Raw genomic sequence first — 27,186 nt, forward strand, 5'->3', positions numbered from 1 at the left:
TTGTTTGAGAGTTGTTATATTTTTTTAGTTTATTTATTAATATTTTTTCTATTTGGTTGATAAATTTTTTTTTCCAATATTGTTTAAGACTATTTTCCTAAGTTTCAATTAAAGAAAATATTTCAAATCAGAGTTTTGGTATGGTGACCTTATTCTACTGAATTATGTGTTGTTCATGCTATTTCTCATGTTATTTCCGTATGTGTCAGCTTGTTTCCATGTTAGTCATCCTTCACCAAGGTGTTTACTTTGTTTTTTTTTTTTTTTTTTTTTTTTTTCACCAAGGTGTTTACTTGTCACTGTAGGTATTAATTGAAAAAATAAAGTAGCAATTCTGTTCATAAGCTGACATTGAATCTAGGTAAAGGATTAATCTTTGATTTTGAAACCAAATAGACTAATCTTTGAATTTCTTAAACATATATAGATCAAGTGTTTGTTTAAAAAATTGAACACATTACAATATCTCAAGAGAGGAGTAGGAAATAAAGAAGAGGACTGCATGGTTTCTCTCTGGGGAAAAATTGGTAATTAAGAGCACAATTGACATGTTTTATGAGAATTTACTTCTTACTAAACAAAAATAAGTTCAAATAACTTCAAGTTAAAAATGACTCAAATCTACTTAAAAAAAGAAGAAGAGAGATTTAGTACAAGTAATAAGTTTGATTAAATCAAAATTTTAACTTAATTTTGGAATAAATTTTTTATTTAAGTAAAAAAACATTTGTGATCAAATATGTGTACGATTTTTCAAATGTCAAAAAATAATTTAAATCGATTGACAAATCATACGAAACATAATCTAAATTAACCATTTTGCGTTCATGAATTTAGACTCAGTTCTGATTGCTTTATTTAGGCACTAAAGCCTGGAGGTCTAATATTTTCTAAAACAGACGCAGACAGTTTTTTAGAAACACAATTTTCACGCTATGAAATAATACTCTTAAAATAAATTATTATTACTGTGATAGCTATCGAGCCTTGACCTACCAAATCTAAGAGTAATTGTTACATAATGAAGAACTTTTTTTAAGGGCAGTGCCGGTTTGCTTGTGTTTTAAAGTTATAAAAAGGCCTCTGATTCCTTGAAGGTGTGGGGACATTGAAAACTAAATAAGGCGTGCAATGTGTAAATGATGGGCAACTACTCAAATATTCACCTACCAAAACCTCAATTCAACATTTCACAGTCATAAAACAGTGAATACGATGTGTTTGTCTCATAATATAATCTTTAAATCTTTTTAAAAAGGCATTTTACTTAGTCTCTCGTAAATCTTTCTAAAAAGCATTTTAGTCGGTCTATCATGTTTAAAAAAAACATCCGGGTATTAAATTACTTTTAAGTCAGCAAGATGTACAGAATGTGATTTTTATTTAAGAATAATATAAATTATATATTCAAACCTTACTTAATAGTTTAAGTTATTGGATTAAAATTATTTTGTTGATATGATATTAGAATTTTGATAACTAAGTGGTCATAAGTGTGAATCTCACTATTCCTATTAATTTAATAAAAATTAAATACAGAGTAATGTAAACCTGTGCAAATTTCAAACTCAAAAGACTTTTATTTAAGAAGATGTGTTAGAAAATAATATAAATTATATCTTAAAATTCACCTAATAACTTAAACCATTAAATTAAAATAATTCTTTGATAATTTTACATGTGTTAGAATTTGTTCTTCTGTTCGGTTTAGCACCAAATAAACATGGATAGGTTTATCAATACAGTCGCACTTGATAGCTATAGATGTATATTAATTTGTTTTTTTAACTAAGATTTTAATGGAGATTTTGGTAAAATCTATGGAAGATTATATGATAATGTTATTATAGTTATAATGGAGAATTTTCTTATAGTTTATAATCTAGAGCTAAACTACAAGGTACAGCTTTACGACTGTGCACGATATTTGAACAATTTAGAGTGGAAAGCACCATGTCACTTCTGAAGCTTCAAACCTCAACAAGATACCAAGGAAAAATCGTACTAGAATGAAAGATAAGTTGTGGTTGTTAAGAGTGTAATCGAAGCATTACTGCAACTAGACGACAGGGTTTCGGCCTCTGAGCCCATGATTTATACCTTCTTTTGAAACGTTCAATTCACAGGACGGATCCAATACCAAACGAGGTTTCATGACGTCATTCCTGACGGATTAGCGACTATGATATTTCCTTTTAATTCAATTCACATTTTTTCGTTTTATTTTATTTTAATTTTTAATTTTTATTATTCTTTTCAAGTTATTTTAATATGCTAATATTATTTTAATATTTTTCAAGAAAAAATATTTTAAAAATAACTATTATTATACTCACAAACATAATTTTAATACCCGAGTCATAGAAAAATTAACAAGCTCAAATCTGGGAGCAAAAAGAACCGTAGGATCGATCCAGGTTGGTGGTTTGTTATACATCTTATCTATTTGTGTGTGGGCGCAAGTAGTTTAAGGTTAAAAATCCCTGATAATTGCTTACATTTTTTGTCAAAAAGGATTGGTTGTCCCTTTCAATTTCGCTGAGAAAAGTCAATATATAGGCTAAATCATTGGCTAGCATTTATGCATTTTCAAGTCCCAATGAGATTCAACTTAATTAAAATTCTTTTAAGCCGTGGGGACATGGGAAAACATAGTCTTAATACACAAACAAAGATTACCAACCCACTAAGAAACATTTGATAGCGATCGCTTGGACGATCGATGGATGATGAGAAATTTGACTTGAGGTGGTAAATGTGCGTCCTATATATCTATTTTATCTTGTTCGAATAAAAGAGATATTGCGAGAAAAATGTCTCTCATAGGAATATTTTAGTCCTTGTAATTTATGTTCCTAAGTCTATGCTACAATAATTCCCATGTACTCCAGATACACACTCTCAAGTATACTAACATTTACCTACTACAAGAAAATTGTCTAATAGCAACAAAAAAATCCCCATCAATACTTTTGATCATAACAACGACATAATATTTCTATTAGAAATTTCCAGGGTAATAAGAATGAATTTTGGGGATAGTAGTTGAGTATGGGAAAATCATAGCACATCTAGGTGACTTTGAATATGTTAATTTTATATATATTTTTTTAAATTATAATATTTGTTATTGTTATACTTTTTTAGTTTAATGAACTTCTGAATTAGATTGCGTGATTACTAGTATGACACGTATAACTACTCTAAGAGAGTATTTGAAAAAGATATTTAGAGTTCTTGAAATCAAAGAATTTTAGGAGACAATTATGAAGTGAATCTTTGAATAAAAACAAAGAGACTCATAATTTTATTAGTAAACATAACAGCGGGTCGCTTTTTTTTGCTAACCATGTAAAATGCTTGGTATGAGCTTATTTTGTTTTTAAATTTTTTTCTTAAAATAGTAGTTATTATATGTGATAACGTTTAACTAATGAATTTTTTTTTTTTTGCAAGCTACACAAAGTAGATGGGATCCAACTCTGATGGAGTTATTATAAACTTTGAAACTGTATATGAACAAAAAAAGGTGTAACAATTCGTGGACAGCTGAGTTGAGACATTTATTGTAAGTAAACTTTTCAACATTTTACATTGTTTGAAATAAATTTTTTTTATCAATGCCTTTGACTTTTATTTTTGTATGAACAATATAACACTAACATGTATGTCGAATATGAAAAAGATCTTTCAACCCGTCTAAAATAAGATCAAGAGTTGTGGTTGAAAACTAGAGTAACCAGTGGACCTAATAGGAATCAAATTTATTATATATTTATGACTACCACGTGAGATATGAGGTTGGCCTATATATAAAGTCTTAACCATAAGCACCCAACAATCTAGGATGAGTCATCAATCACCAGCCATTGAAGAGTTAGTTGAACAATAAATTGGTCGTTGGAGAGCTAAAATAGAGGTATAATATAAAAAAATTAAGAAAGATTCAATGAGAGGAGATGATGGCATATATTTTCAATTTATTGTTTTGATATAAACCAATGGATGGACTAACAAAACATGATTATTAGTGATTTTTTTAGTTATCCTATCTGTTAGACACGATATATGACTAGTAGTTTATATATCTATTTATTTGATGGTAACTATTACCGACAAATTGACCAATAGAAATTGATTGTTGCCTATTTTTATTACTGATATTAATATTATATCAACTAATCTGTTAGTGTTTAAATCACCGATATAATTACTAGTGAAACTTAAATCACTGACATGACTCTAGTCGAAGAAACGATTTTTTTATAAGTTTGTCGGTGATATTTGTACTGAATGAAACACTACTTTTACACTGGCAAAATATTATGTTGTTGGTAATCAATTTTTTGGTGGCAATTAACATGGTGTTTTTTTTTCTTTTTTCATTTTAACTTCGCTTTTATTCTTTAATATTTCTCATATTCCCTTTTCCATTACCTGGTTCCTTCATATAACAATAGGAATCTCTTAAAACTCTTATTTTTCTAGTGTTTTTTTTTTTTATTGAAAATTATGTTACCTTTTCATAATTTAATTGAAGGTTCATGTCATAAATTCTAAATATTAATAAATAAAAAATCCAAACCGATCGCTGTAATATTCAACCTGAGGAGTATTGAGGTTTCAGGTTTAATAATGATAAAACGATGATGATGAAGAAGAAAGAAGTTATAGACGACAAAGCATAATTAAGGAAAAATTAAAAGAGGAAGTCACTTAGACGTTTAAGGTTGAAAATATATTATGCAGTAGCTAGCATATGAAAGTTACTGCAGTAACTTTTGAATGAATGGCATAAAAGGAAAGCAGGAATCAATGTTACTGGCCCCACAAAGCATTGTTATTTTCTTATACTTTAGCAAAATTGTGCTTATTGGTTTGTTTTCTGCCTTACTTATTTCTTACTCCAATAATGAATTGTCATTCTCAATATTAAATTTTGTAGACTTAATAATGCTGTCATTTGGAGGTTGGTGCATGTGTGTGTGTGTGTGTGTGTGTATATATATATATATATATATATTCGTTGACTCAAACCTCTAGATATGTTTTGTAATGGTAATTATATTATCATGGAATATGTGTCTTGTGATTGTGCCTTTACAGTTTTAATTTGGACCGTTTAGTTGATTCCGAAGCTCAATTATTCTCTCTTTTTATCTAGTTGTCAATACTAGTTATTTAACTCAAGTTTCGACGCAAATAGGATAATTTTCTTTCAAAAAAAATAAATATATAGGCTTTTCCAACCTTTGTTTACAAAAAAAAAAAGAAATCTAATTATAAATAAAAAAAGTCTATACATTTATTTAATTAAATAAATCAAGAACCATTTACGCCAAAAAATAAATAAAAAATGTTATCGTTTTTGTTCAACTCATCTCGCTGCAGGTCAAATAATTTATTTCTAATGCAAAATAATGGATGTGTGGGTGCTATTAACAAGTTTTTTTACATCGATTAAAAAATATAATAAAATAAAGTGAATATTATATTTGTTACTAAAGACGTGTAAGATTTCAAATTAATTTATAAGATAATAGAAAATAAAATAATGTTGTAATTGCTATAATAAAACACTATTTTTTTTAGTTTTGTATAATAAATTTTCAAAAGAAGTGTAAATAAAATAAAAGAAAAATCACGAAAGAATAAAGATAAGAAAAAAAAAGATATAACGGATTACTTGTAGAGTAATAAATATTCCAAGTATAAGGAATAAAACATAATATTTTTTTCCAAAAAACTTAAAAAGAAAAACTAAAAAAATATTACAAAATAATGAAGATTAAAAAATGGTGATAAATAAGTCAATTTTAAAATGATAAATAAGACGAGTATAAGAAAAAAAAACCTAAGAAAAATTTCCTTTCCTAAAAAAATCTATAGATTTATTTCCACTATAGTAAAAAACAAAATAGAAACAATTTCAGTTATACCATTTCTAAAGGTTTCCTTTTAGTTTATGTATAATAATACTTATTTTGTGTATAATTTTTAAATTCTGCTATAAGTAGATTTTTAAATTTCTTATTAACAAAAAGTTATAAATATATATGATTAGTTATAAATTTTGACTTAAATTAAAAATTTATAAACATAACGAGCCAATACTTATATCTTAACTCATTTTTATCATAAATTATTTATTAAAAATGATTTTTTAATTATAAATTCAAACGCTTGGTCCCTTTTCTATTTTATTTTCTCATTTTATTCTCTTAGTTTGTATTTCTTTAACTTCACAACATTAATTCTCTTTTTTCCCACACTCTCACGTACATTTTTTGTTATTTTGTGGTCTACTTTTTACAAACAATAATGCTTAAAATTAAAGAATAATTATTGCAGGTAACATAAAATTAAATAATTTTATCTCGAAGCTAATTTTAATATTTTTGTAAGAGTAATTAATTATAATAAACATTAGGGAACCTCAAATACGTCCTTAACCAATATAACCATCCTCAATTGAATAGTAAAGACATGAGATTTTATAATTGGGTTATACTTGCATATTTTATGAAATGAAATGGCGCTTCTTTTTTTTCAATTAAAATTTTGATGGAAGAAATAAAAACATGGACAAGAACCTAATTGAGAAATGTGTAAAAACTTCAGGTTTCCTCGTAAACATTAATATCTGCCCCCGGAAGCGCCCTAGCTAGTGTGTGTTCTATTTAACTGTGTTTATTTCAGGAGTAGGGCTTAAGTTGTGTGTGTGTGTGTGTGAGTGAGAGAGAGAGAGAGAGACGTATAAAAAATAAAAAAATAAAAAAATAAAAAAAAATTAATTTTTATAGTTGAATTTTATGCATAATTAGATTCTACCTCACCTTAATTTTAACCTCAAAAGCTAAAACAAACATATATTTCCCAGCAAACAAAAAATAGAGATTTTCTTATGGTGCTATATTTCTTGTTAACTAGGCTGCTTCAGTTGTGGCATAATTTCCAGTTTTCCATCCTGGTTAGTGTTTGGCGTGAAAAAGTGGTGAGTTTTTTTTTTTCTTCTAAAAATACAACATTTTTTAAACATAAATCACATCTATAAAAGTTAAAAAAACATGTATTTTACAAAAAAAAAAAAAAAAAAAAAAAACGAAAAAACAAGCTATGTTTGTCAGCAAATTCCGCGAGAGGTCAAACATGCGACTTGTTGTAGGTAGATTCATGTTTTTATTATCCACCATTTTTTAAATGTGTGGGGGCATACAAGAATCCAACGTCACAAATTTTAAACAGTGGGTAAGTAAAAGATGTTACCAACCCACTAAAATGTCAAAAAAAATTAATTTAATAATTATACATGCATGGAACATCCTTAAACCTTGAAGAATGTCTATGTCATTCCATCATACATCCCTATGACCTACTTAACCAAGGCCATATTTGTAAACTGATTTTCTACAGTTAATTATCACTTAGTTCTTGTAGTTTATTAGAATTGTCTGATTATTCTATATATGTAGTATCAAAATAATCAAATAGTATTTTAATTAGTGTTAATCATATTTAATTTAGTGGTAATTTATTTAAATGTATTTTGTCATTGATATTTTCATTTTATTTGATTATTTTTTATCTCTTATATTTATTAAAATCAAAATAAAAATAAATTAGAAATCCCATAAAACGGATTAATTAATTAGTTTTGCTAAACTACACGGATTAAGTTTTTGGTTGTTTTTTTTCTTTCAAAAACCCATAAAAACGAGCTTGATTGAGTCACAGATTTTGGAATTTTGTGCTTAATTTTATTAATATAAATGCATTTTAATAGTGCACACTGAGAAAAGCATTTTTAATACTACAATTTTTATAATTACAGGGATACCCAAAACCACAGTTGAAAGCTACCATTATAGCTGACAAGCCTTGACTAGAGATCAGTAATACCAACTACTTGTGTATTGAAAGTGAAGTCAGTAGTTTCACATACTTAATCTCTACAAACTGCTGGTTTAAAAGACCTAAATTAACTTAATTATAGGGTTTCATAACGGACTTTTTTATATATATAAATTCATAAAGAAGGCCACAAATGAAAATTCCCAATTGTCCCTGGATGGACTTCGGCTGGTTTCAATGGCATCTCGTACTGAAAATTCTCAGGGACTAGTGTCTCGGCAGCATTCTTCAATGAACTTTCCTGGGTTTCATCCCTGGTTGCATCTAGACCGAGTTCATTTTCTAAGTAACGCAGCCACTTCTTATTTTGATCTACTTCCCCGATATTATATGCATCGCCAAATTTTGAGATTTGGCATGCTTCAACATTTTCCAATTGAACTTCATTAGATTGCAAGTAACTTAAGCTATCCAACATGTTCCAAAAATCATAATCTGACTCCAATGGGATTTCGGCCGTGATGTCTTCTGGTTTGTTTACCTCCTCTGATGAATTGTGAACGTCATAAAGTCCTCTAAAGTTCAACAACGAACCTACTTGATCATCTTCAGACTTGGAAACATCAACTTGGCTAGAGTTGGTGATGTTGGAATTGTTAGAAGATGTAGAGGAACTTGATAATTCCTTTGGTTTCTTAGTTGGTCTATACTGATTAGATGCTTCCCTTGGTGATGGATCCTTTACATTCTCTAAGATACGAGGCTTCTTCGTGGAGGACCCTTGATTCTTTTGCTGATAGAGTTCCATTTCCAAATTTCGTTTTCCACTTGACACGATCGTGCTTGATGTAGACGAGGACGAGGAGGTTGAGGAGGATTCTTTTGATTCAACTCCTTTAGGACGTTCATCATCATCTTTTAATGTCAATCTTTTCTTTAAGTGAGTATTCCACACATTCTTAATCTCATTGTCTGTTCTTCCTGGAAAATGAGAAGCAATCTTTGACCACCTGCAAGTTTATAATTTGTTATTAGGAATTAAAATAACAAATATGTGTGTGTGTGTGTACACGCACGAGTGTGTTGATAGTTCTTTAGTGTTATGCTGAGAAGTAATTTACTTGTTTCCCAAAGTTTGATGTAGCTTTATTATGGTGTCTTCTTCCTCTTTGCAGAAGTTACCACGCTTAACGTCAGGTCTTAGGTAATTAATCCATCTCAATCGACAACTTTTTCCGCATCTCAACAACCCTACAGAACCACAAGATTAAAAAAATATATATATGAAAAACGAAAGTATATAATATTGAATGCTTTAGCTTTAAGATTCACAAGGAACTCAATTTCCCTTGTTCAACCATCTTTTGAGGTTGAAAGTTTTCCTTCCCTCTAGTACTCCACTCTTTTCTACGTGTTTAGATGAAATAGTGAGAGCAAACAAGTCTCATTAAGCGGCGTGTTAGATGGGGCATTTAGGCAGTACCTTTAGCTATCCAAGTACTTTCGTAACTCTTTCAATGACTCGATATTTATTTCCCATTTCCTAGCTGGTATACTTTAGTCTGAATTGGATTAATTATTTGACTATATCATCCTGTATCTTCGTCAACAAAATGGGAAAATTTGGCAACCTAAGGTCTTAATTATGGCATTTCGATGTGACCATCGATCGCTGCCTGGCCTTGAATCTAAGTTAGGAATATCCAACTTGGCAAGATATGAAGACACAAAGTGTAATGGGATATATATATATTAAGTGATTTTTATGCATGTATAGTAAATGATTTTCCTTATCTCAGAGCTAAAAATTCAAACCCGTTTGATTTTATATTTAAGCGTTTCAAAGTTGCCTTCCTGGTTTTGTTTGACTACAGCATTAATATATTCATTAGTCAACACACAACAAGACGGTTAAGGCCACACATTTCATTCGAAGTGCAAGTGGTCATACATCTACCTAAAAAGAAAAAAAAATACGGCAATAAAAAAAAAGAACAAAGAAAAAAAGTAAAACTAATTATACTGACGAAAACATTACTTGAACTGTTGGATTGACACTAATGAGTCTAGCACTCACGTTTTCATCTCCTAAGAAAATCTTACATTCAAACTTCTTTAGAAAAAAAAAACAGAGAGAGAGAACAGTTGGATTGAATTAAGGTAATAAAAAGACAAATATGTACATGAATTAAGAAATCAAGGGCTAATGAGTGTTATGGAAGATTGGTAATTAAACAAATTTGAATTCTGCAAGGAAGTCTGCATTTAACGAAGCAATCGATGCAAAGAAATGTTTACGTTTTTAACTATCAAGGCAAGGGACAGCCAAAGACTCAAACTTGCGAGTCCTTTCCTCTCCCCCTGATGATGAATCAAAAAAAGAACGTTGAATGCAAGACAAAGTCGATTTGTTTGCTAAGAAAACAAGATTAAGGAAATGATCACATAACTAACGTTAGATCTGAGTCTGTAAGAACAATGAGAATGATATGTAAGAGTGCATGACCGATGCGATCCATGATCAAGAAGAGGAGAAAGATCAGAGTGGAGACTGACCAGCTTGTTTAGGGAGAGCCCTCCAGTTTTCGTGTCCATGTTTCTGAATAAAAGTTATAAGCCTCAGGTCCTCTGCAGGGCTCCATGGTCCTCTCATCACCTGAGTCTTGTCACAACACGGCGCTCTCCCTTTACCCATGATGTGATCTCTCTCAAATTTGCTAGCAATATCAAGACTACTCAATGTGGAGACTCTTTGTCATCGCCATGATCTCTCATTTATATGTATTTTGGAATCTCTCAGGACATATATATATAGAGAGAAGTGGGTAAGAGCCCACCAGGGTAATGTCATGCTATAAGTTGTGTTATTTGTGGCGACAAATAGGAGATCCAAAATGATGGCTGGATTTTTTATAATTCTAACTTTTTTTTTACTGTTCGTTATCCTGTATTAATGCAGACTATCCCACTCCAATAAAGCTCACTATTCTGTACTTGTCCGTTTTCAGAATAGATTTACTGCCAGTGACCACATAATTCAATGAGGGATGCATTGTGGTTGTCCATATGGGTGGCATAATGCTAGCCATCTATCTGGCTAAAATGACATCACCTTTTCATATTGTTTTTATCAACATTTATTAACAAAAAAAAAAAAAAAAACAGAGAGAAGGGGGTTTTAGTATACTTCTCCTCACATAATACTATTTATTAAAATATTGTTTTTTTTGTATTTTTGGTTTTTTTTTACAATTTGATAGTGAACACATATACAATGATTGATAATTTATTATGATTTGTTCACCCATCCCATAATGGTTCGTCATAATCTTTTAAAAGATCAAAAAAACTGGTTGTGTCTATATTTGGTTCTTTATCTACGATTGAACATTTATTTGAATCACTCTAATTCATTTTCATTGCATTCGTAATCATACTCTTACAACGATTATTATTATCATCTACAACTCCATGCACGTTGCTAGAACTATAAGTCGATTCAACCATCCTTTCTACCATGATTTTGTAAGGAACATATAGTTCTCTGTGAGTAAACTAACACAAGTATTTCTCCATGAATCTTTTTTATAGAAGATGCATTATAACAACATCTAGACCGAGAAATGTTTTATTTTTACACTTCTTACATAGACATCTAATACGACCTCCACTAATATTTTTCAGAGTAGATTGTGTGTATTTAATAAAATCATCAATCTCATTACAATAATCAATCATGTGCAACCTTTAAGGTGAAACTCGATACATTTAAGAACGATTATTCATTACTTATATGAAATCTAAATCTATATAGAATATTGATGACATAATATATTAATTTATAATGTGAGCTAAACAAATTATCGGAAACCAACTAATTAGCTATCTTTGGTTTAACTCTAACTTATTCAGTCTATTTTAATAGTACCCTTAAATCATCAACAATTTTTTACAAAAAAATCAAATTCCTTCAAATATATCAAAATTTTCAACTTAATAATAAAATTAACAAAATATCAAACATAATCATTAAATAAGTCATTATTTATTTCATTATAAAATATACAAGTTACAAAATAAAACTTAATTTGTTCAAATTAAAAAAATACATAATTTTTTAAAATCTCAAACAAACTCTAACATATAAAAGTCATAATAAAAGTCATACATTCAGACACTAAAAACCTAATTAAAATAATTTGATAGGATAGAATCTTCCGAATAAGTTAGAAAGTAATTATCCTGCGCCTATAGGAAATTCTATTTGTTTGGCAACAAAAAAATGACTTTTCAAGTTTACATTAATGCTCACATGACATCTAACCATCAGCCATCATGTCTTCTAAAAAAATAATCCATCTGAAGAATTCTTTTTCTCAAATACCGAAAGTAAACGTATTACTTTTCCTTATTCATTGTATTTAGTAAAGCTTGAGGCCACATCTAATCGGAGATTAACTTGAAAATTAACCACTCACAATTCATTAACAATTAATATAATATCAGCCCTTAAAGAATAAGAACATCCTCGATTTTGACTATGAAATAACCAACACAATTTGTTTCAAATTAACGGCGACGGTATATGGTTTGATGAAGGCCATGAAAGATGCCCTCTGTATGCTACGATAACACAGCATTAGAGCTCTTTCTCAGACAATGTTCTTCATTATAAAACAGCAACTGGAATTAATGTTTCGAAGACTTGATACTCCTCCTGTGATAAAAAGCAAGTGGTCGTAGTATTTAATTAGGTCACCCGCTCAATATAGTGCCTTTTGAATATAATAAAACTTTTGACACTAATATGATGATCAAGAAAAAATAAACTTTGACACGAACGCTAGTGCTTAATTAAATGCCAAGCCCCTGCCCCATGCAGACCTACTTAAAAGTCTGGCTAGCAGAACAAGTCTAACCATTTGAAAATGACAATTTATATATCACTATTTTTGAAGCTCTGCTCTCAAGTCTTTTGTTAGGGAAACTAACATTACAAGTCCTTTTGAGCATTCGGTACCTAATCTTGACATCTTTCTTCTGGTTAGTAGCCTCACTAACCTTTGAAGACTTTTTCATGATTACCAAACTAGACAAGTCCAAGATCATCAGAGAAGGAAAAAAAAAATATTTATTATTTAATAACATATGCATGACGTGCTGCTTATATACATATATTTGGAGCCATGTGGCATGCCCCTGGAGTTGATATTTGATCTCTAATTAATTCTCGGCAGGAAATAGTGACTTTTTAAACATTGATGATCAGTGCGTTCACATTCAACAGATCTTGGGTTTTTGTAATTATACATGACAGTAACAATTCGGTTCTCCTTTTAATGCAGAATGGTGACTAACTTACCAATGCCTTTGCTAGATTTTTAAATTAAATGACACCGGGTCATTCCCGGTTATTAATGTTTTGGGTTATAATAGTTGTGATTTAAAATGTTTTAATTTATAAATATATTTTTAAAAAAATTTAAATTTTTAAAAAATATAATTTTAACTGTATTACCGAACACTGTATTCATAATAAGCATTATGTAATTAAACTAGTTTTATGTTTTATTATTGTTGTCTATGATGTTGCCAAAATAATAGCATGCTGCATGGCATTTTTCTGGATGCCGTTTAAAGGATAAATATTGGCACGCACAGATGAGGAAACATTTGTAGGCAAGTTACCTCTTGCGCTCTTTCTTTAGCAAACAATATTTCTCTGAGTTTTCATCTTTATATTTATAATGACTTAACTTATCTTTTCTTGTAATTAGTGTTGGGTAATATAATACAAATATTATAAGGTCTCTTTGCGTAATGAATATAGGAAGGCCTCGCTTAATTTTAATTTTAATCTTTGGGTTGATTGATTCCTTGTTATTATCACCTATATATGTCTCCACTTTTTATTAATATTTAATAGCATAAGAGAATTTTTGCGAAAAGATCAGGGCATTAAAGATTTAATATGCCTAATTCGCTATGCATACTATTTTTTTTCCAGGTATTTTTTCACGACTCGGTAAGTCCCACGAGTTTAGATTGAATTTACAAAAGATCAAATGAGTAGCAAATCGAAAGGGGCATGATTATGGGACGTATACCTCTGCGTGTGTAAGATATTTGCCGTGCCATATGCAATTTGTTTGGTGATAATGATGCTTGAAGATGTAGGTTTCGGCACCCAATTCATGATAATTAGATAGAAAGCAACAGGAAATTTTGGTATAGAGTCATAGTGTTTAGTTCCTTAAATCCTAAGAACATGAAGTTTTGGTGCAACTAAACCCATCAACAAGAAGGTATACAAAAGCAAATTATAGAATGTTTAGGTAAGGTTTTGACAGTGATGAGCAGTAACAATCCCTCTCTCTGTGTTTATGAGAGCATGCCTGCCTAACTGCATGGTGCATGCCTAAATGCATTCAACGCACGCAATTTATGTTTGGTGACCCTAAATGCATTGAGCATTCTCCTTTAAGACACCGTTAAATTCCTCAATTCTTTTTTTTTAGTATTTGATTATTGTTTTGGGATAAAAAAGATGAAGACGATGGAAATAAAATGAACAAGTTTCTTTGTATTTTTTTTTAATTACAAAACTATCTCAAAATATATATTTTTTGTATTTTTTTCCGTATCTCTTCAACTAAACTTGTTTTGATATGGTAACTAAATATGCAAACTCTATTTCTATAACACTAATACCTCATTAATGAAGGCCGTGTTCACAAAGGTAAATTAAGGTAAAGTGGGAAAATTAAAATCATGTAATATATTTGACATAAATACATAATTGCCAAAATAAAGAAAATAAATAAAATGAACGGTGGAAATCACACACAAATTGGGTTTATTGACGTGAGATTGACGAAGCCGAATCACAAAATGACCTCAAAAGGTGGATATTGACATAATAAAGAATAAAACGTCGAATAACTTTCCTTTGATGTCTCATCTCATGTACCTCAACAAACATCTGGATAGAAAGTATGGCTTAAAGCTAAAGGAAAGCATTTCTTTTATGTTGTAGATCGATCGACTTTTGGGGTTCTATTATTTTGTATGGTTCATAGATTGTTGTTGAACTACTTGTTCTACGTCAACACTTATCTTGTGCTCACAAAATCAAGACAGAAAATTGAATATGGTAAAGCTTTTATGACCTAATGGCCATAGCTTGAATTATTGATCTTATTTTTTTTATGAAAACAAAGAGAATTAGAGTTTATTTGAAGAGTAAAAATTGAATTAAATATGCATGTGGATATGATAAAATATCCCCATCAAATTTGCAACCTTTTCTTTTTTTTTTTTTTTTTTAAGCAAGGATATATGAAACTGATTTTAATAATGAAAAAATGGATCTTACACCAACTTTCAGCTGTAACTAATACCGATGGGGGGGGGGGGGGGTTGAGATAGATATTACAGGATGAACCACAGCATCATGAGTGAGCCCAGCAAGATTGGGCTACATTTTGAATAGCATTTGAAGACTCATATTTTAACTTGATGGAAAGAGGCCCAAGCCTTAAAATAAGAAAGCCTGCTCATATATGAAACTCATATTCGGCTCTCTAGCCTCTTTTTAGTTTTTATAGCTCTTATTATATTATTAACATATCAGAAAAGCCGGGTATGTGGAAATTATTGTGAACCCATATTCATTGCATTACAGTGTATTTTTTTTCCCTCAATTTTTGTTAACTTTTTTTTTCAAAATTTTCTTTTTCTCTATTTTCATTTTTTAATAATAGAATGATAAAAAAATTGATTTTCTTAATTTTTCTTTATAAGGTTACATTGATTTGTAAATTTGTTAGAGTAATCCGAGTTACCCTGATTTATAGGTTTAATAGGGTGTTTTTTTTAAAAAAATTAAACTTAACTTTGTCATTGTTTATTTTTTTCATGTAGTTAAATAAAATAGTTTCAGAAAAAAATCATGTTGTTAAATTTTATAAAGTTAATATAACTATTTATAGGATTCGGTTGGTTAACATGGTTCACGGATTTAATAAAATTAAATTTTTTTTTTAATTTCATCTATAGATATTGGATTAATTGAGAATCTGGTTTCATAATTAATTTTAATTTTATTTTTATAAAATTATTGTAATAGTTTAATGTTTCATAATCAATGATCGGACATTGAGATGAGTGACTGGCTATTTGTTTAGATAGATTCGATTAATAAATGGATATTTGACTGGTCGATTGCATGTTCATCTGATAAAACCGAAGGTGAGATGGAATTTTTTTATTTTTTTTGTGCAGCATCGTACGAGCGTTATGACAAACAGAGATGCTACTTCAAGCCTTCATCTGACAGAGTCAAAAGCTTGAAGGAAATGATGATCATGAACCCTATATATCGTTCCAAGTTTATGCTTGGTTTGGATATAATTTGCCTTGGTTCACCCAAGTTTCCTTGTATTTTTCCCGGTTTTATTAGGAGGTCCAATGGACAGGTTGCTGAAGCCACTAAGCATGCAATCTTTAGATCAGATTCCATATATTGATCCATCCAAAGATTAATCACATGTTGTTCCTCTGTGTTTGGAAAAAGGAAAAGTAAAACACAAGCGCGCCTACCAGTCGGAAAAATTCAGGAGATTATTTATTAGCCTAAGGCATATAAAATAGTAAGGTAAATGAGGAAACAATCCATAAAATTAATCCACACATCCCGGACGAAGTCTCAGTAAGTAGATCTTCCTAATGATGTAAGCAAAAACCGCCCCTGAGAGCAAGCACAAGATGAAGCACAGAGCCACCCTCAATATTGTAGTCTCGAGCAGTCTTGTCATCACCAAGCTGCTTCCCAGCATAAATAAGCCTGCAACCAGTGTCAACGGAAGGAATGAAGTAATAGCGGACCATATCATCATTCAAGAATAAGAAAGCAACAAGGTCCATAAAGTGAAACTCGACACTACTATTGCTGAAGCAAACTAACATGCCTTCACCTAGCTCTGGCAAGGTTGTGTTCACTGTGTAGATAGTTTGGTGGTTTAGGATTGCAACCAAGTGAAGTGAAATCAAACAGAATGCACCAAAATAACACGGACAAATTGCCATCTTTTATAGTTTATATATGCAACAAGAAAGATGATCAACAAACAGATAATTGAATTGCAATTTCAAAATATGTTCAAGGTAGTTATGCAAAAGCATAAGATCTAAATAGTTACCTTTGTTGCACAGGTGGAATTCCTTCCTTCTCCTCAACGCGTTCCTTAACACGATCAATGGTATCAGTAGGTTCAATGTCAATCTCAATTTCTTTTCCAGTGAGAGTCTTGACTTTAATCATAGTTCCTCCTCTGAGCCTTAAAACCAAGTGAAGTGTTGACTCCTTCTGAATGTTATAATCGGCAAGTGTCCGGCCATCTTCCAATTGCTTACCAGCAAAAATCAACCTCTGCTGGTCTGGAGGGATGCCTTCCTTGTCCTGAACCATGCACATCACTAATTGTCAAGCACCAATTCACCAACTCCAAACAAAATAAAAAATTACAAATCCGATACTCTAACTGGAACCTTTTCCATAAGGAAACAGATCCAAAAACCCAACTAATTTTTTTTTCAAGAATTCATGTAAGGTTGTCAATATATGACAAGAAAATCATGAATAATCTATTGCTAGTCCATTCTTATTGACAATTCTGTGCTGAGCTCAATGTTAAAGGCTTTTCCAAGGGAAATATTCATTAAAACCTTACTAAATTCATGCATTCTTTGCTAGTTAGCAACAAATTTTCTTATCAGAAACATCCAAATCATACTATGATTACTGCAATTAGAAAACATAAAGCTCTAAATTTTATAACTAATTCCACGAGAAAACAACCCATCATTTCCATTTCATGTCAACACAAACCAAACCCACAGCACCAAATATAGCTTTTCCCAATAACCAATCATCAAGAAACGGAATATTTATCAAAACAAACGGACCCATATCCATGAAAAGACTATAAACAAGGAACACAAAAGAATAAATTAAAACGAAAACCAAAAGAAACAAAGAAAAGAAGTCTACCTGAATCTTGGATTTGACGTTGTCAATGGTGTCACTGCTCTCAACCTCAAGAGTGATGGTTTTTCCAGTCAAGGTCTTCACAAAGATCTGCATCTTTATTTTCTTTTCTTTCTCTGCTTGATTTCTTTGTTGGAGAAAGAAAGATTGCGTATTTAATTTATTGCGGAATATCGGAAGGGAGAGATCTTATATATATATATATATATATATATATATATATATATTTTAATTAATATAGATGTTTGTCCATCTTACACCTACTTCCACTAATCCCGTAAACCTTAAAATTAACAACTAGCCTGGCCCAAAAAAATCTTAAATTTATTGCACAAGTTTATCGGTGGACCCCATAATTATTCCTGAGTTGTGTTGGAGACAGCATGTTTTTAGATTTGTTTACCGATAAAAACCGAAGTGGAAAAAAAAGAGCGGTTACTAGTCTAGGGCCGCGCTATGATGGGTAGGACGGTTTAAAAACTGATGGGCCGATAAATTTTTTTTAAAAAAATATTCAAATAAAATTAATTAAGAAAAAAATAAAAAATAAAAAAAATTATTTAATCCAGTTTAATTTTAATTCAAAAAATAAAATCAATTAAACCAGACTAAACAAGATCAACCAAAATTAAACCTGACTATAAAACAAAAAGTATAAATAATTTTTTTTTTTCTAATTTTAAACAATTACCGAATAGTCGCACCCAAACCCTCATATTAAATTTTTACATTAGTTTTTTACAGTGAAATTTTTTATCTAATTTTAAATCATAACCGATCAGTCTCACCTCAGCTCCACTATCTTAATTTTTTACATTAGTTTGTGCAGTGAAATTTAGTAATTTAAAGAAATTTTTTGAAGATCTATGGTAATTGGTAAGAATGCTTTCAAATTCCTGTTATTTGTGAATATTTATGCAAGCTCCTTCAATTAGATCTATTGTCTTATATCACTGAGTTTGTATTTTATAATTAAACTATAATATCTATATAAAAAAAAAAACACTCCAATTGTCATGTACTTGTTGCACAAGAATTTACACTGAATGCTCATCATAATAGTAATGTCAAGCTACCAGTGACTACAGAAATGCAGTTGATAGAACCCTTTTTTAAAAAATAAAAAAAAAAGCATACAAGTTAAATACAAATACAAACAATAGCCACCATATATACAAGATAAATGACACGAGAGAGCAATTAGAAATAACCAGAAAAACTAATGAATACATCACAATATAACCTGGCCCAGCTCTTGATCCACTACTTGTATATCATCACAATTATATATCACACCAATCTAAAACTCAAACATTCTTCAGAATCACCCAATTCCATCCCATCATGAATTCACCGCACAAAATAACATAAATAATATTAGCAACCCAAAGAACCAAAAATGTTAAAAAAAATATATAAATTCTATAATGAAATTTTACTTAACAGTTTAAGTTTTTAAATTAAGATGATCCATTGACATTAAGAGCAAGAAGTTATGTTTTTTTTTGCGTTTTAAAAGTATTTTTAAAACAAATTAAAATTTTTAATTTTTTTTACTTTAAATAATATTTTTTTAATGTTTTCAAATCATTTTGATGTACTGATGTAAAAAATAATTTTTTAAAAAATAAAAAAATATATTATTTTAATACATTTTTAAATAAAAAAACACTTTAAAAAAAACAATCATAACCATGCTTCCTTATAAGCCCTAGTCTTTCTTGTCATGTATCATTTCTTGAAGTCTTGAGTCTTTCATGAGAAACTCGGGAAGACATGGCTAGGGTAGTAATACCTTTCTTCCCTCGACTCTTATATATATATATATATATATATATATAATATATATTACCTCGATAATTAGTGGGTTTTATTACCCTTGTTATTATTTCTAGTTCAAGTATAAATTAAGCATCAATATGAAAATATTTTAATGTTGCATTTAAGACTTTGTGGTATCTCTTAAATGCTTGCACCTTCCTTTGCATAGTAGTTACTCTCTCTCTCTCTCTCTCTATGATAAGGAAGTAAATGCAGATTTCAGGTCATTAATAATGAACCTCTCCGGCTCCTATGCAATTTTCCTTGTAGTAGGGGCGCTGTAGCATCTAGCTAATTAATACCAGTCCAGTTATGATGAATTTTCATTCGAGCCCCATTCATATGCTTTGAAGCTTCTTCTTTTTTGGTAGTATTAAGGGCAAAAACGCCCAAAAAAACTAAATAGCAAGAGTACCATGTGAGGTCATAATAATACAATATTGAGTATAAACCCTCGAGGGCTCATTAGGCATTACAAGATCAGATCGAATGAATTCCTGGTTAAATTACAGTTCGTTGACTAATCTGCTGCTGAGTTGGCCTCCCTGTAGATGTGCTGAACTTTGACTTCCTAGTGTCTAGCAAGAAGTTCCCTAGCTTTGCTTAACGAAGAACAGTTCACATCCATCTTTATAATATCTGTAGTTATGAAATCCACGGCGAGAGTGAAGTCTAATTTTTAAAGACCACGCGAGCTCTGGACCAGTAATGACTCTCCCGTAATTCAACTCAGTTAACTGAAGTGCATCATCCTGTGTTAATAGCAACTGTTGGATCATCCATGAAGATAAAGTTGCATAATACAACTCCTTTTTATCTCCACAATTTACCAGGCTATTCAAAACATTTTGACCTAAATGACAGTCCCGCAAGGCATGAAGCACCGTCTCCATATTCATGTTGCAATGGTGACAGTAGGGACGGTCTCCAATACTAACAGTGGTCGTAAGGCTGTTGTGTGTAACAATCCACATGAATACCTTAATCCTCCCAGGACCATTCCATTTCCATAACAGTTTCCAAAGTGGATCCACCTCAGAATGTTTAACTCTAGATACTGTCTGAAATTCATAAGCTGACCTCACGGAAAAAGTCTTATTGGCAGAGTTATGTCAGAAGATGGAGGAAGGGTAGCTTGCTAACACCATAGTCACTTGCATTGCATGGGCAAAAATCTAGCAAAAGCCTCCAAGTTCCATTGCTTATTGGGAAGCACCATGTCAACAGCTGATATCCAGAACTTCACCTTGTCTCCACTCCCAATTGACCAACCAATCTCGCTAATCACCTGGGGCCAAACCTTGCAAATAGCTTTCCATAGAGGAGAATCCTCCCCTCTAGGTTTAATGTATTTCCTAGGGAATATATTATCTTTTGTACTAGTATACTTTCCACGCATGACTCTGGCACAGAGGTAGCTGCTGTCATTAATAATTCCCCATCCCAATTTCACGATCATCGGATGCATTTCTCTGACACCTAACCCTCCATCTACCTTGCCCTGACAAATTGATTTCCATCTGATAAGATGGTTCTTGTCCTTTCCACCATTGTCCCCCTGAATGAATCCACAGCAATACTTCTGATCAATCTTATAGCAGAAATGATATTTGTTTTCGTGGTCCAAGCGTATTATAATATAACATTTTTAATCCCAATCCAAGCATGTTATTAACTTACGTACTTTAAAATTATACTTTCAATTTGTACTCCATTGTGATTCTTCACTAAAATTCAAGCTCTTTGAATGTCCATTGCGCTTTACCATGTGCAAGCACCTACAAGTGGATGAAGTGGCTATTGCTCACCACAAATTGAAAATTAATATGAGGGTTAATGTTTTTTAAATTGAAGTATAGGGGTAGATTTCCCCATTTTTAAAATTTGAGGCATCATGAAATGAACTGCAAGAAAATTAAAAAGAAAATAATGGATTTTCAAAGCAAAAAAAAGATTGAAATAGTCTCTTTAATTTTTAAACCCAGTTAAGTATCGAAGATATCATCTCAAACTCATGTGCAAGGACTTAATTTGGAAATCTTAAATTTGTGTAGGATCGATTGATTTCAATTCAATTACTGATAATCAATTTTTTATGTTTGGCAGGGCGTGATTTAATACAGAATCGAATTCAGTTATTTTATCAACCAAATTCAAGTAATCAAAATAAACGTGTTTTTTTTTTTTAATTTAAATTTATTCGATAGAGTTTTTGAATAGACTCTTTTAAAAAATTCATGAATTTATTATTAAATTAAATTCATACGTTAAGGGGCTATTTGAGGTTGATGCAACTTGTTTTTCATAAATAATTGAGAGACTATTTGGGGTTGCGAGGTAATTTGTATTCATGATTTTTTAAATAATTATTTTTTATTTAAAATTATTTTTTTATGTTTTAGATTGTTTTGATATACTAATATCAAAAATAATTTAAAAAAAATAAAAAAAATATTATCTTCATATATTTATAAAAAAAAAAAAATTAAAAATCACCGTATCACATTTCCAACACCCTAAATATTTCATTCTTTCGTCAATAATTTGATCAGCGAGTGCATTGAATGCAGACAATATTTATTATTATTATTATTATTATTATTATTATTATTATTTATCTATATTCAATCTTGAATTTGGGATTTGTCAAATAACATACAGTATTTTTCGGGTACAGAAAAATCAAATGAAAAAATTATTTTATTGAATTGAATTAGAAAAATAAATGTGGGAAGCCATTGACTTGTATAGCTGTCATTATCGTTGCGACCATCCATCCTCCCTCGAACAAGCTGTGATTTATTCAAATAAAATGTTCAAAGTCCTCCCTTTCTCGCTGTACATTGTATAATAAATAATAGATTACAGAAATAAAAAAGCATTTTAGAAAGATTGTGAAGCTGAATCGTTATTACAATAAACTCTATTAATATAATAATTCAGATGTAATTAAATCTCTTTATTTACAATTTAGATCCGTAATTAAGATTTTAAAGACTGAAAAATCATATCCACGAGGATAATTCTTGTTTGACAGCACAATTAAGGGGTTGGTTCAAGTCATTAATTACGAGGAGAAAATCTGTTCCATATGGGACCTATGGCTCAAGCCTGGCCTCTGTGATTTCTTTGTGAGTTGGTATATTTTTTAAGCCAATATTATTTGCGAAGTATCATATATAGATTTTTATTATAATATAGATTTGATGAACATCCCTTCAAAGATATATGTGGATTTAAAAAGAGTAACATTTTTTTGGCTGTTCGTGTGATTAATTAGGTTATCAACAAGTCTCATATTAGTAAAAAAAAACTAAGTATTAAAGAGTTTAGAACCATAAAGTTTGTTTTCCCTATAATTTCAGGTTCGAATTCTTTAGTTGTTAATATAATGATCACTGAAGACTTATATGATCATTAACTTCTGAACCCGTGAGATTAGTCGAGGTTCACACAAGTTAGCTTGAACACCCACGTTAATAATAATAATAATTAATAATAATAATAATAATAATAATAATAGACTTTGTTTGGCATCCTATAATTTAATAGCATTATATTAAGGAATTAAGAGATGAATGGATAATTCCTTAATAGTCAGGGGGGGTATATCTAAATATCCAAAATTAAGAGCCAAAAATGTCGACTGGTATATCAAACCATTAAATGCTAGCATTTACTTAGGCGCCTCCCTTTCTTTGAAGTCTCCTCCCCAACTTCATCAGCATACCATAATTAAATTAAATTAAATTAAAACATTAACTAAAGCAATAAATGAAACAATTAATCAAAGGAGTATTAGAAAATTCAAAATTCACACAGAGTAATAATCAACACTAACAACTTTTCTAAATGTTCATGACGTGTCATATATCTATCCCTCTATTTATATTCCAACTCCCCTCTCATATACATTAACATGTGACTCTCAATTTAACACGGATCCCCCCACTCTCTCCCTGTCTCTCTAGCCGCTGCTGCTGCTGTTGTGAGGAAGAAGAAGAGCTTTTTTTTTGTGTGTGTGAATATGGCAGCTGAGGTGAGTTCTCTGGTAAGGCTTTTGAGTGGATACACGGATGATAGGAACGTTGTGAGTGAATCTGGAGGGGCAAAATCAACAACTTTGATCACTAGGGACTTGCTCGGTGGTGGTGGTGGTGGTGGTGATTCTGTAGAGAGCGAATCTCAAGAATTGGACCTCGATTTGCAAGTGCCAAGTGGATGGGAAAAGCGCCTGGATTTGAAGGTAAATTGGTGTTCTCATCTGGGTTCCGTTTGTTTCTTGAGAAAATATTAAGGAAAAGAGCATCGAAGGGTCTCAAAATATTATGATGATCATCCTGGTCTTTTGATGTTTCATGAGATCATGTAGTTTTTATGTTTGTTTAATCTCCTAGGAATATCTTCTTAGATATTCCAAGAACAATGATTTTGTCCTAAGAAACAGAGTTCTTGATGCTCAAAAAGAGATGTTATATGCTTTTCACGCCTGTTTAAAATTATGATTTTTTCTGCCTTTCGTTTTCTTTGAATTGAAATTTAAGGGCTTTACAATTTCTTTCTGTGGTGCGAAGATATCTTTTTATTAAATGATTGGTACTTAGATGTTTCTTGATTTACTTTGAAATCCTCTGCTCTGTTTGATATCCTCTGTTTGGTCTCTGAGAAAATGTAGAAATAGGAAATGGGAGTCCAATCAATTTATTTTCTTGTACAACAGGGCAGCTCTTGGTTTTGATGGATACTTCATAGATATGCAGAGCAGAAGGGTCTCTCTTTAAATTCCCTGACTTTTCTAGCAACCAAACAGTCCTTATTATTTAATTGTATAACGTTAGATTACTCCTATTTTTCGTAAGAAACAATAAAAGGTTTAATGCTCTGTATATTTTCAACCCTAGTAATCCATTGCTATAGTGCCATTAATGCTCTTCAATGCTCAGCAACTTGTTTCCTCTACCCTCTCTTTAATAAATTATGAATCATCTCTTCAATTTCCAGAATTAAACGGGTCATTAATGTCATGGCCGGTAAGAGAATCATTTTTTTTTTCTTTGTAATCTTTAATTTTACTAAAACTACTGCAATGCTTTGCCTTGTGTTTTTCATTGGATGCAGTCAGGAAAGGTTTACTTGCAAAGATGCAACTCTTCAAGCTCACCCTCATCATCCTCAGATTACAGGAACCAAACAAATCAAACAGTGGCAAAGCTTCAAGATTTGAATTTTCCACCTTCGCCTTCCAAGATTACACTGAACCTTTTCGATGAAGGTAACTTGGAACTGAACTTCGTCTCATCACCAATGTCAAGCAATTACCAAAGTGTTTGCACCCTGGATAGAGTAAAATCTGCTCTCGAAAGAGCAGAGAAAGAACCGGGCAGGAAGCAATCCTCTTCGCTATGGAAATCATCATTGTCGCCGCCTTATTCATCATCATCGTCTTCAGTGAGAGACATTCAAGATGAAGAAAATGAAGAGAAGCTACTAGAGGCATCCCCGGTTGCCGCAGGATGCCCAGGTTGCTTATCCTACGTTTTAATAACGAAGATTAATCCAAGGTGTCCTAGATGCAATTCAGTTGTTCAAATGCCAATGATGAAGAAGCCTATGATTGATCTTAACATATCAATTTGAGATTGATGTCAAAAGTTCTTGAAGAATTGAGATTAAATGGAAGCTAATTCTTGATTTTGTAAATGATAGATGGAATATTTGTAGTGCCTTAAGAGAATAGAAATATTAAGAAGATTTTTATGCTTTCATTAGCATATCGAGCAGTAGAAAAATTAATCAATCTCTCTCTCTCTCTCTCCCTCCCTCATCAATCCATATAATCTTCCATATGCCAATGGTGAAGGCGGCTTCTTTTTTTTTTTTTTTCTTTTTTTTTTTTTTTTGTCTCTCTTGGTACCAAGTGCCCATGACCAACGCAAGTTATAATTTTCTTCTTACAAATAATGTGTAGATAACTATTCCTTGCAATAAATAAGTGTAATTTTTATGTTGCGTTACTTGCAACTTGTTTGAAAGATACTTTAGAGCTGCTAATAAATAAAAAGATATATATGTATTTATATAATTGTGGAATTTGGATAGTTTCAAGACTCATTTAAAAGAAAAATTAATTTTAACACATAAATGATGACGTAGACTTAATTTTCGAAGGCCAATGTACAAACTTGCCTTGATCAAAAAGAAAACTAAAGATAATTACAAGGAATGGAGTTTAACTAATTAGATTTTAGATTTATTTTTTAGAAGTTATTCTTTCGAGTCTTATAAATTTTTTGACCATCAAAAGCTTATATAATCGTTAACTTTAGGTGTGCTCAAGCTGATCTAGACACCCATATTAATTAAAAAAAAAAAACCAAAAGTGATGGGATCCAACAATGAATGTTTGAGCAACATTTTTTGAAGTCTACCAGAGGAAAAAAGAAATTGTGACTGAATTCTGTCATAAAATGGTCACGAAATATTATTGTGATCGGGAGAATCCAAACATTCTTCCAATTAGATCATCCTATTCATGTCCATTAATTTTCTTATAAAATGTTCTCAAAACCGTAAGGTTTTATTGCATGAACATATACCGATCTAGTTATGGTTGTTTGAAATGGTGAATATATATTAATCATGGTTGCTGACGAGTAGATTAACAAGGGGAAGTCCAGTTGGACGATGGTTGGGAAACAGATACGAGGCTGGTGTATCTCCTCCACACGTTGATGATTGGTGTCATCGAGAGGGAAAGGCTAACCTCGTTCATTACTACACCAAAGTTCGGTGGTAATTAACTCTTTTGTTTTTAGTTTCTTGTTTTGATTTTAGTTTGTTTGTCGGTTGATTCTTAGTTACTTGTTCTTCTGAGTAGGGTTTTGATACCGATTATCCTCCCCCACTTGCCTACCATCTGCTCGACCCAATTCCTTTCGAAGATGATCCTAAATCCTAATTGTTATGATCCCAAGTATGATGTCATAAATCCATCATTGATGATTTTTTGTTTTGTGATATGTTCGTTGGATATAAATAGATTTTTAATGTATTAGTGATTATAATTTAAAATATTTTTTATTTGAAAATATATTTAAATAGTGTTTTTGTATTATTTTATATATATATATATATATATATATATGTATATATATGTAGTGATTTGAAAACACGGCAAGAATATGATTCAACCAATATAATTAAGAGGCGGCACGGAGGGATTTTTTAGGTTAAATAGAGGAGATGATAATTAATGGGGGGGAGCCATTAATATATTAATGTTGTGACTTGTATCCATGCATACTTAATTTTGTGAGCTCCACAAAGAAACCATATCAAGTCTCGCCCCACCCACTCCTGATAGACAATAAAAGGGATAGCGATGTGGAAAAGAAAAAATGGTTGTGTCCTAAATGTTTGAAAACTGCGTCCACCCACACTTGGTCAAATGATGAGATTTATGGTAC

At 30.9% G+C, this 27,186-nt stretch overlaps 3 protein-coding genes across 3 annotated transcripts; 1 reads left to right on the forward strand and 2 right to left on the reverse strand.

Annotated features, from left to right (window-relative positions):
* Positions 1 to 7,735: 7,735 nt before the first annotated feature.
* LOC118054098 (transcription factor MYB58) lies at positions 7,736 to 10,644 on the reverse strand. The gene is made up of 3 exons (XM_035065544.2): positions 10,408 to 10,644; positions 8,973 to 9,102; positions 7,736 to 8,861 (listed from the first exon to the last, which is right to left on the reverse strand). Exons 1-3 carry the CDS (start codon positions 10,544 to 10,546, stop codon positions 8,027 to 8,029), a joined length of 1,104 nt encoding a protein of 367 aa, XP_034921435.1. The 5' UTR covers positions 10,547 to 10,644; the 3' UTR covers positions 7,736 to 8,026.
* A 5,810-nt stretch (positions 10,645 to 16,454) lies between these two features.
* Positions 16,455 to 18,100, reverse strand: LOC118054097 (ubiquitin-NEDD8-like protein RUB1). Its single transcript, XM_035065543.2, has 3 exons — positions 17,903 to 18,100; positions 17,052 to 17,311; positions 16,455 to 16,696 (listed from the first exon to the last, which is right to left on the reverse strand). The coding sequence occupies exons 1-3, from the start codon at positions 17,993 to 17,995 to the stop codon at positions 16,576 to 16,578; spliced, it is 474 nt and encodes a 157-aa protein (XP_034921434.1). The 5' UTR covers positions 17,996 to 18,100; the 3' UTR covers positions 16,455 to 16,575.
* Positions 18,101 to 23,629: 5,529 nt separating this feature from the next.
* Positions 23,630 to 25,485, forward strand: LOC118054096 (uncharacterized). The gene is made up of 2 exons (XM_035065542.2): positions 23,630 to 23,966; positions 24,839 to 25,485. The coding sequence occupies exons 1-2, from the start codon at positions 23,748 to 23,750 to the stop codon at positions 25,355 to 25,357; spliced, it is 738 nt and encodes a 245-aa protein (XP_034921433.1). The 5' UTR covers positions 23,630 to 23,747; the 3' UTR covers positions 25,358 to 25,485.
* The last annotated feature ends 1,701 nt before the right edge of the window (positions 25,486 to 27,186 follow it).

The sequence above is a fragment of the Populus alba genome, chromosome 5 (genome assembly GCF_005239225.2).
Source record: "Populus alba chromosome 5, ASM523922v2, whole genome shotgun sequence".
Lineage (NCBI taxonomy): Eukaryota > Viridiplantae > Streptophyta > Magnoliopsida > Malpighiales > Salicaceae > Populus > Populus alba.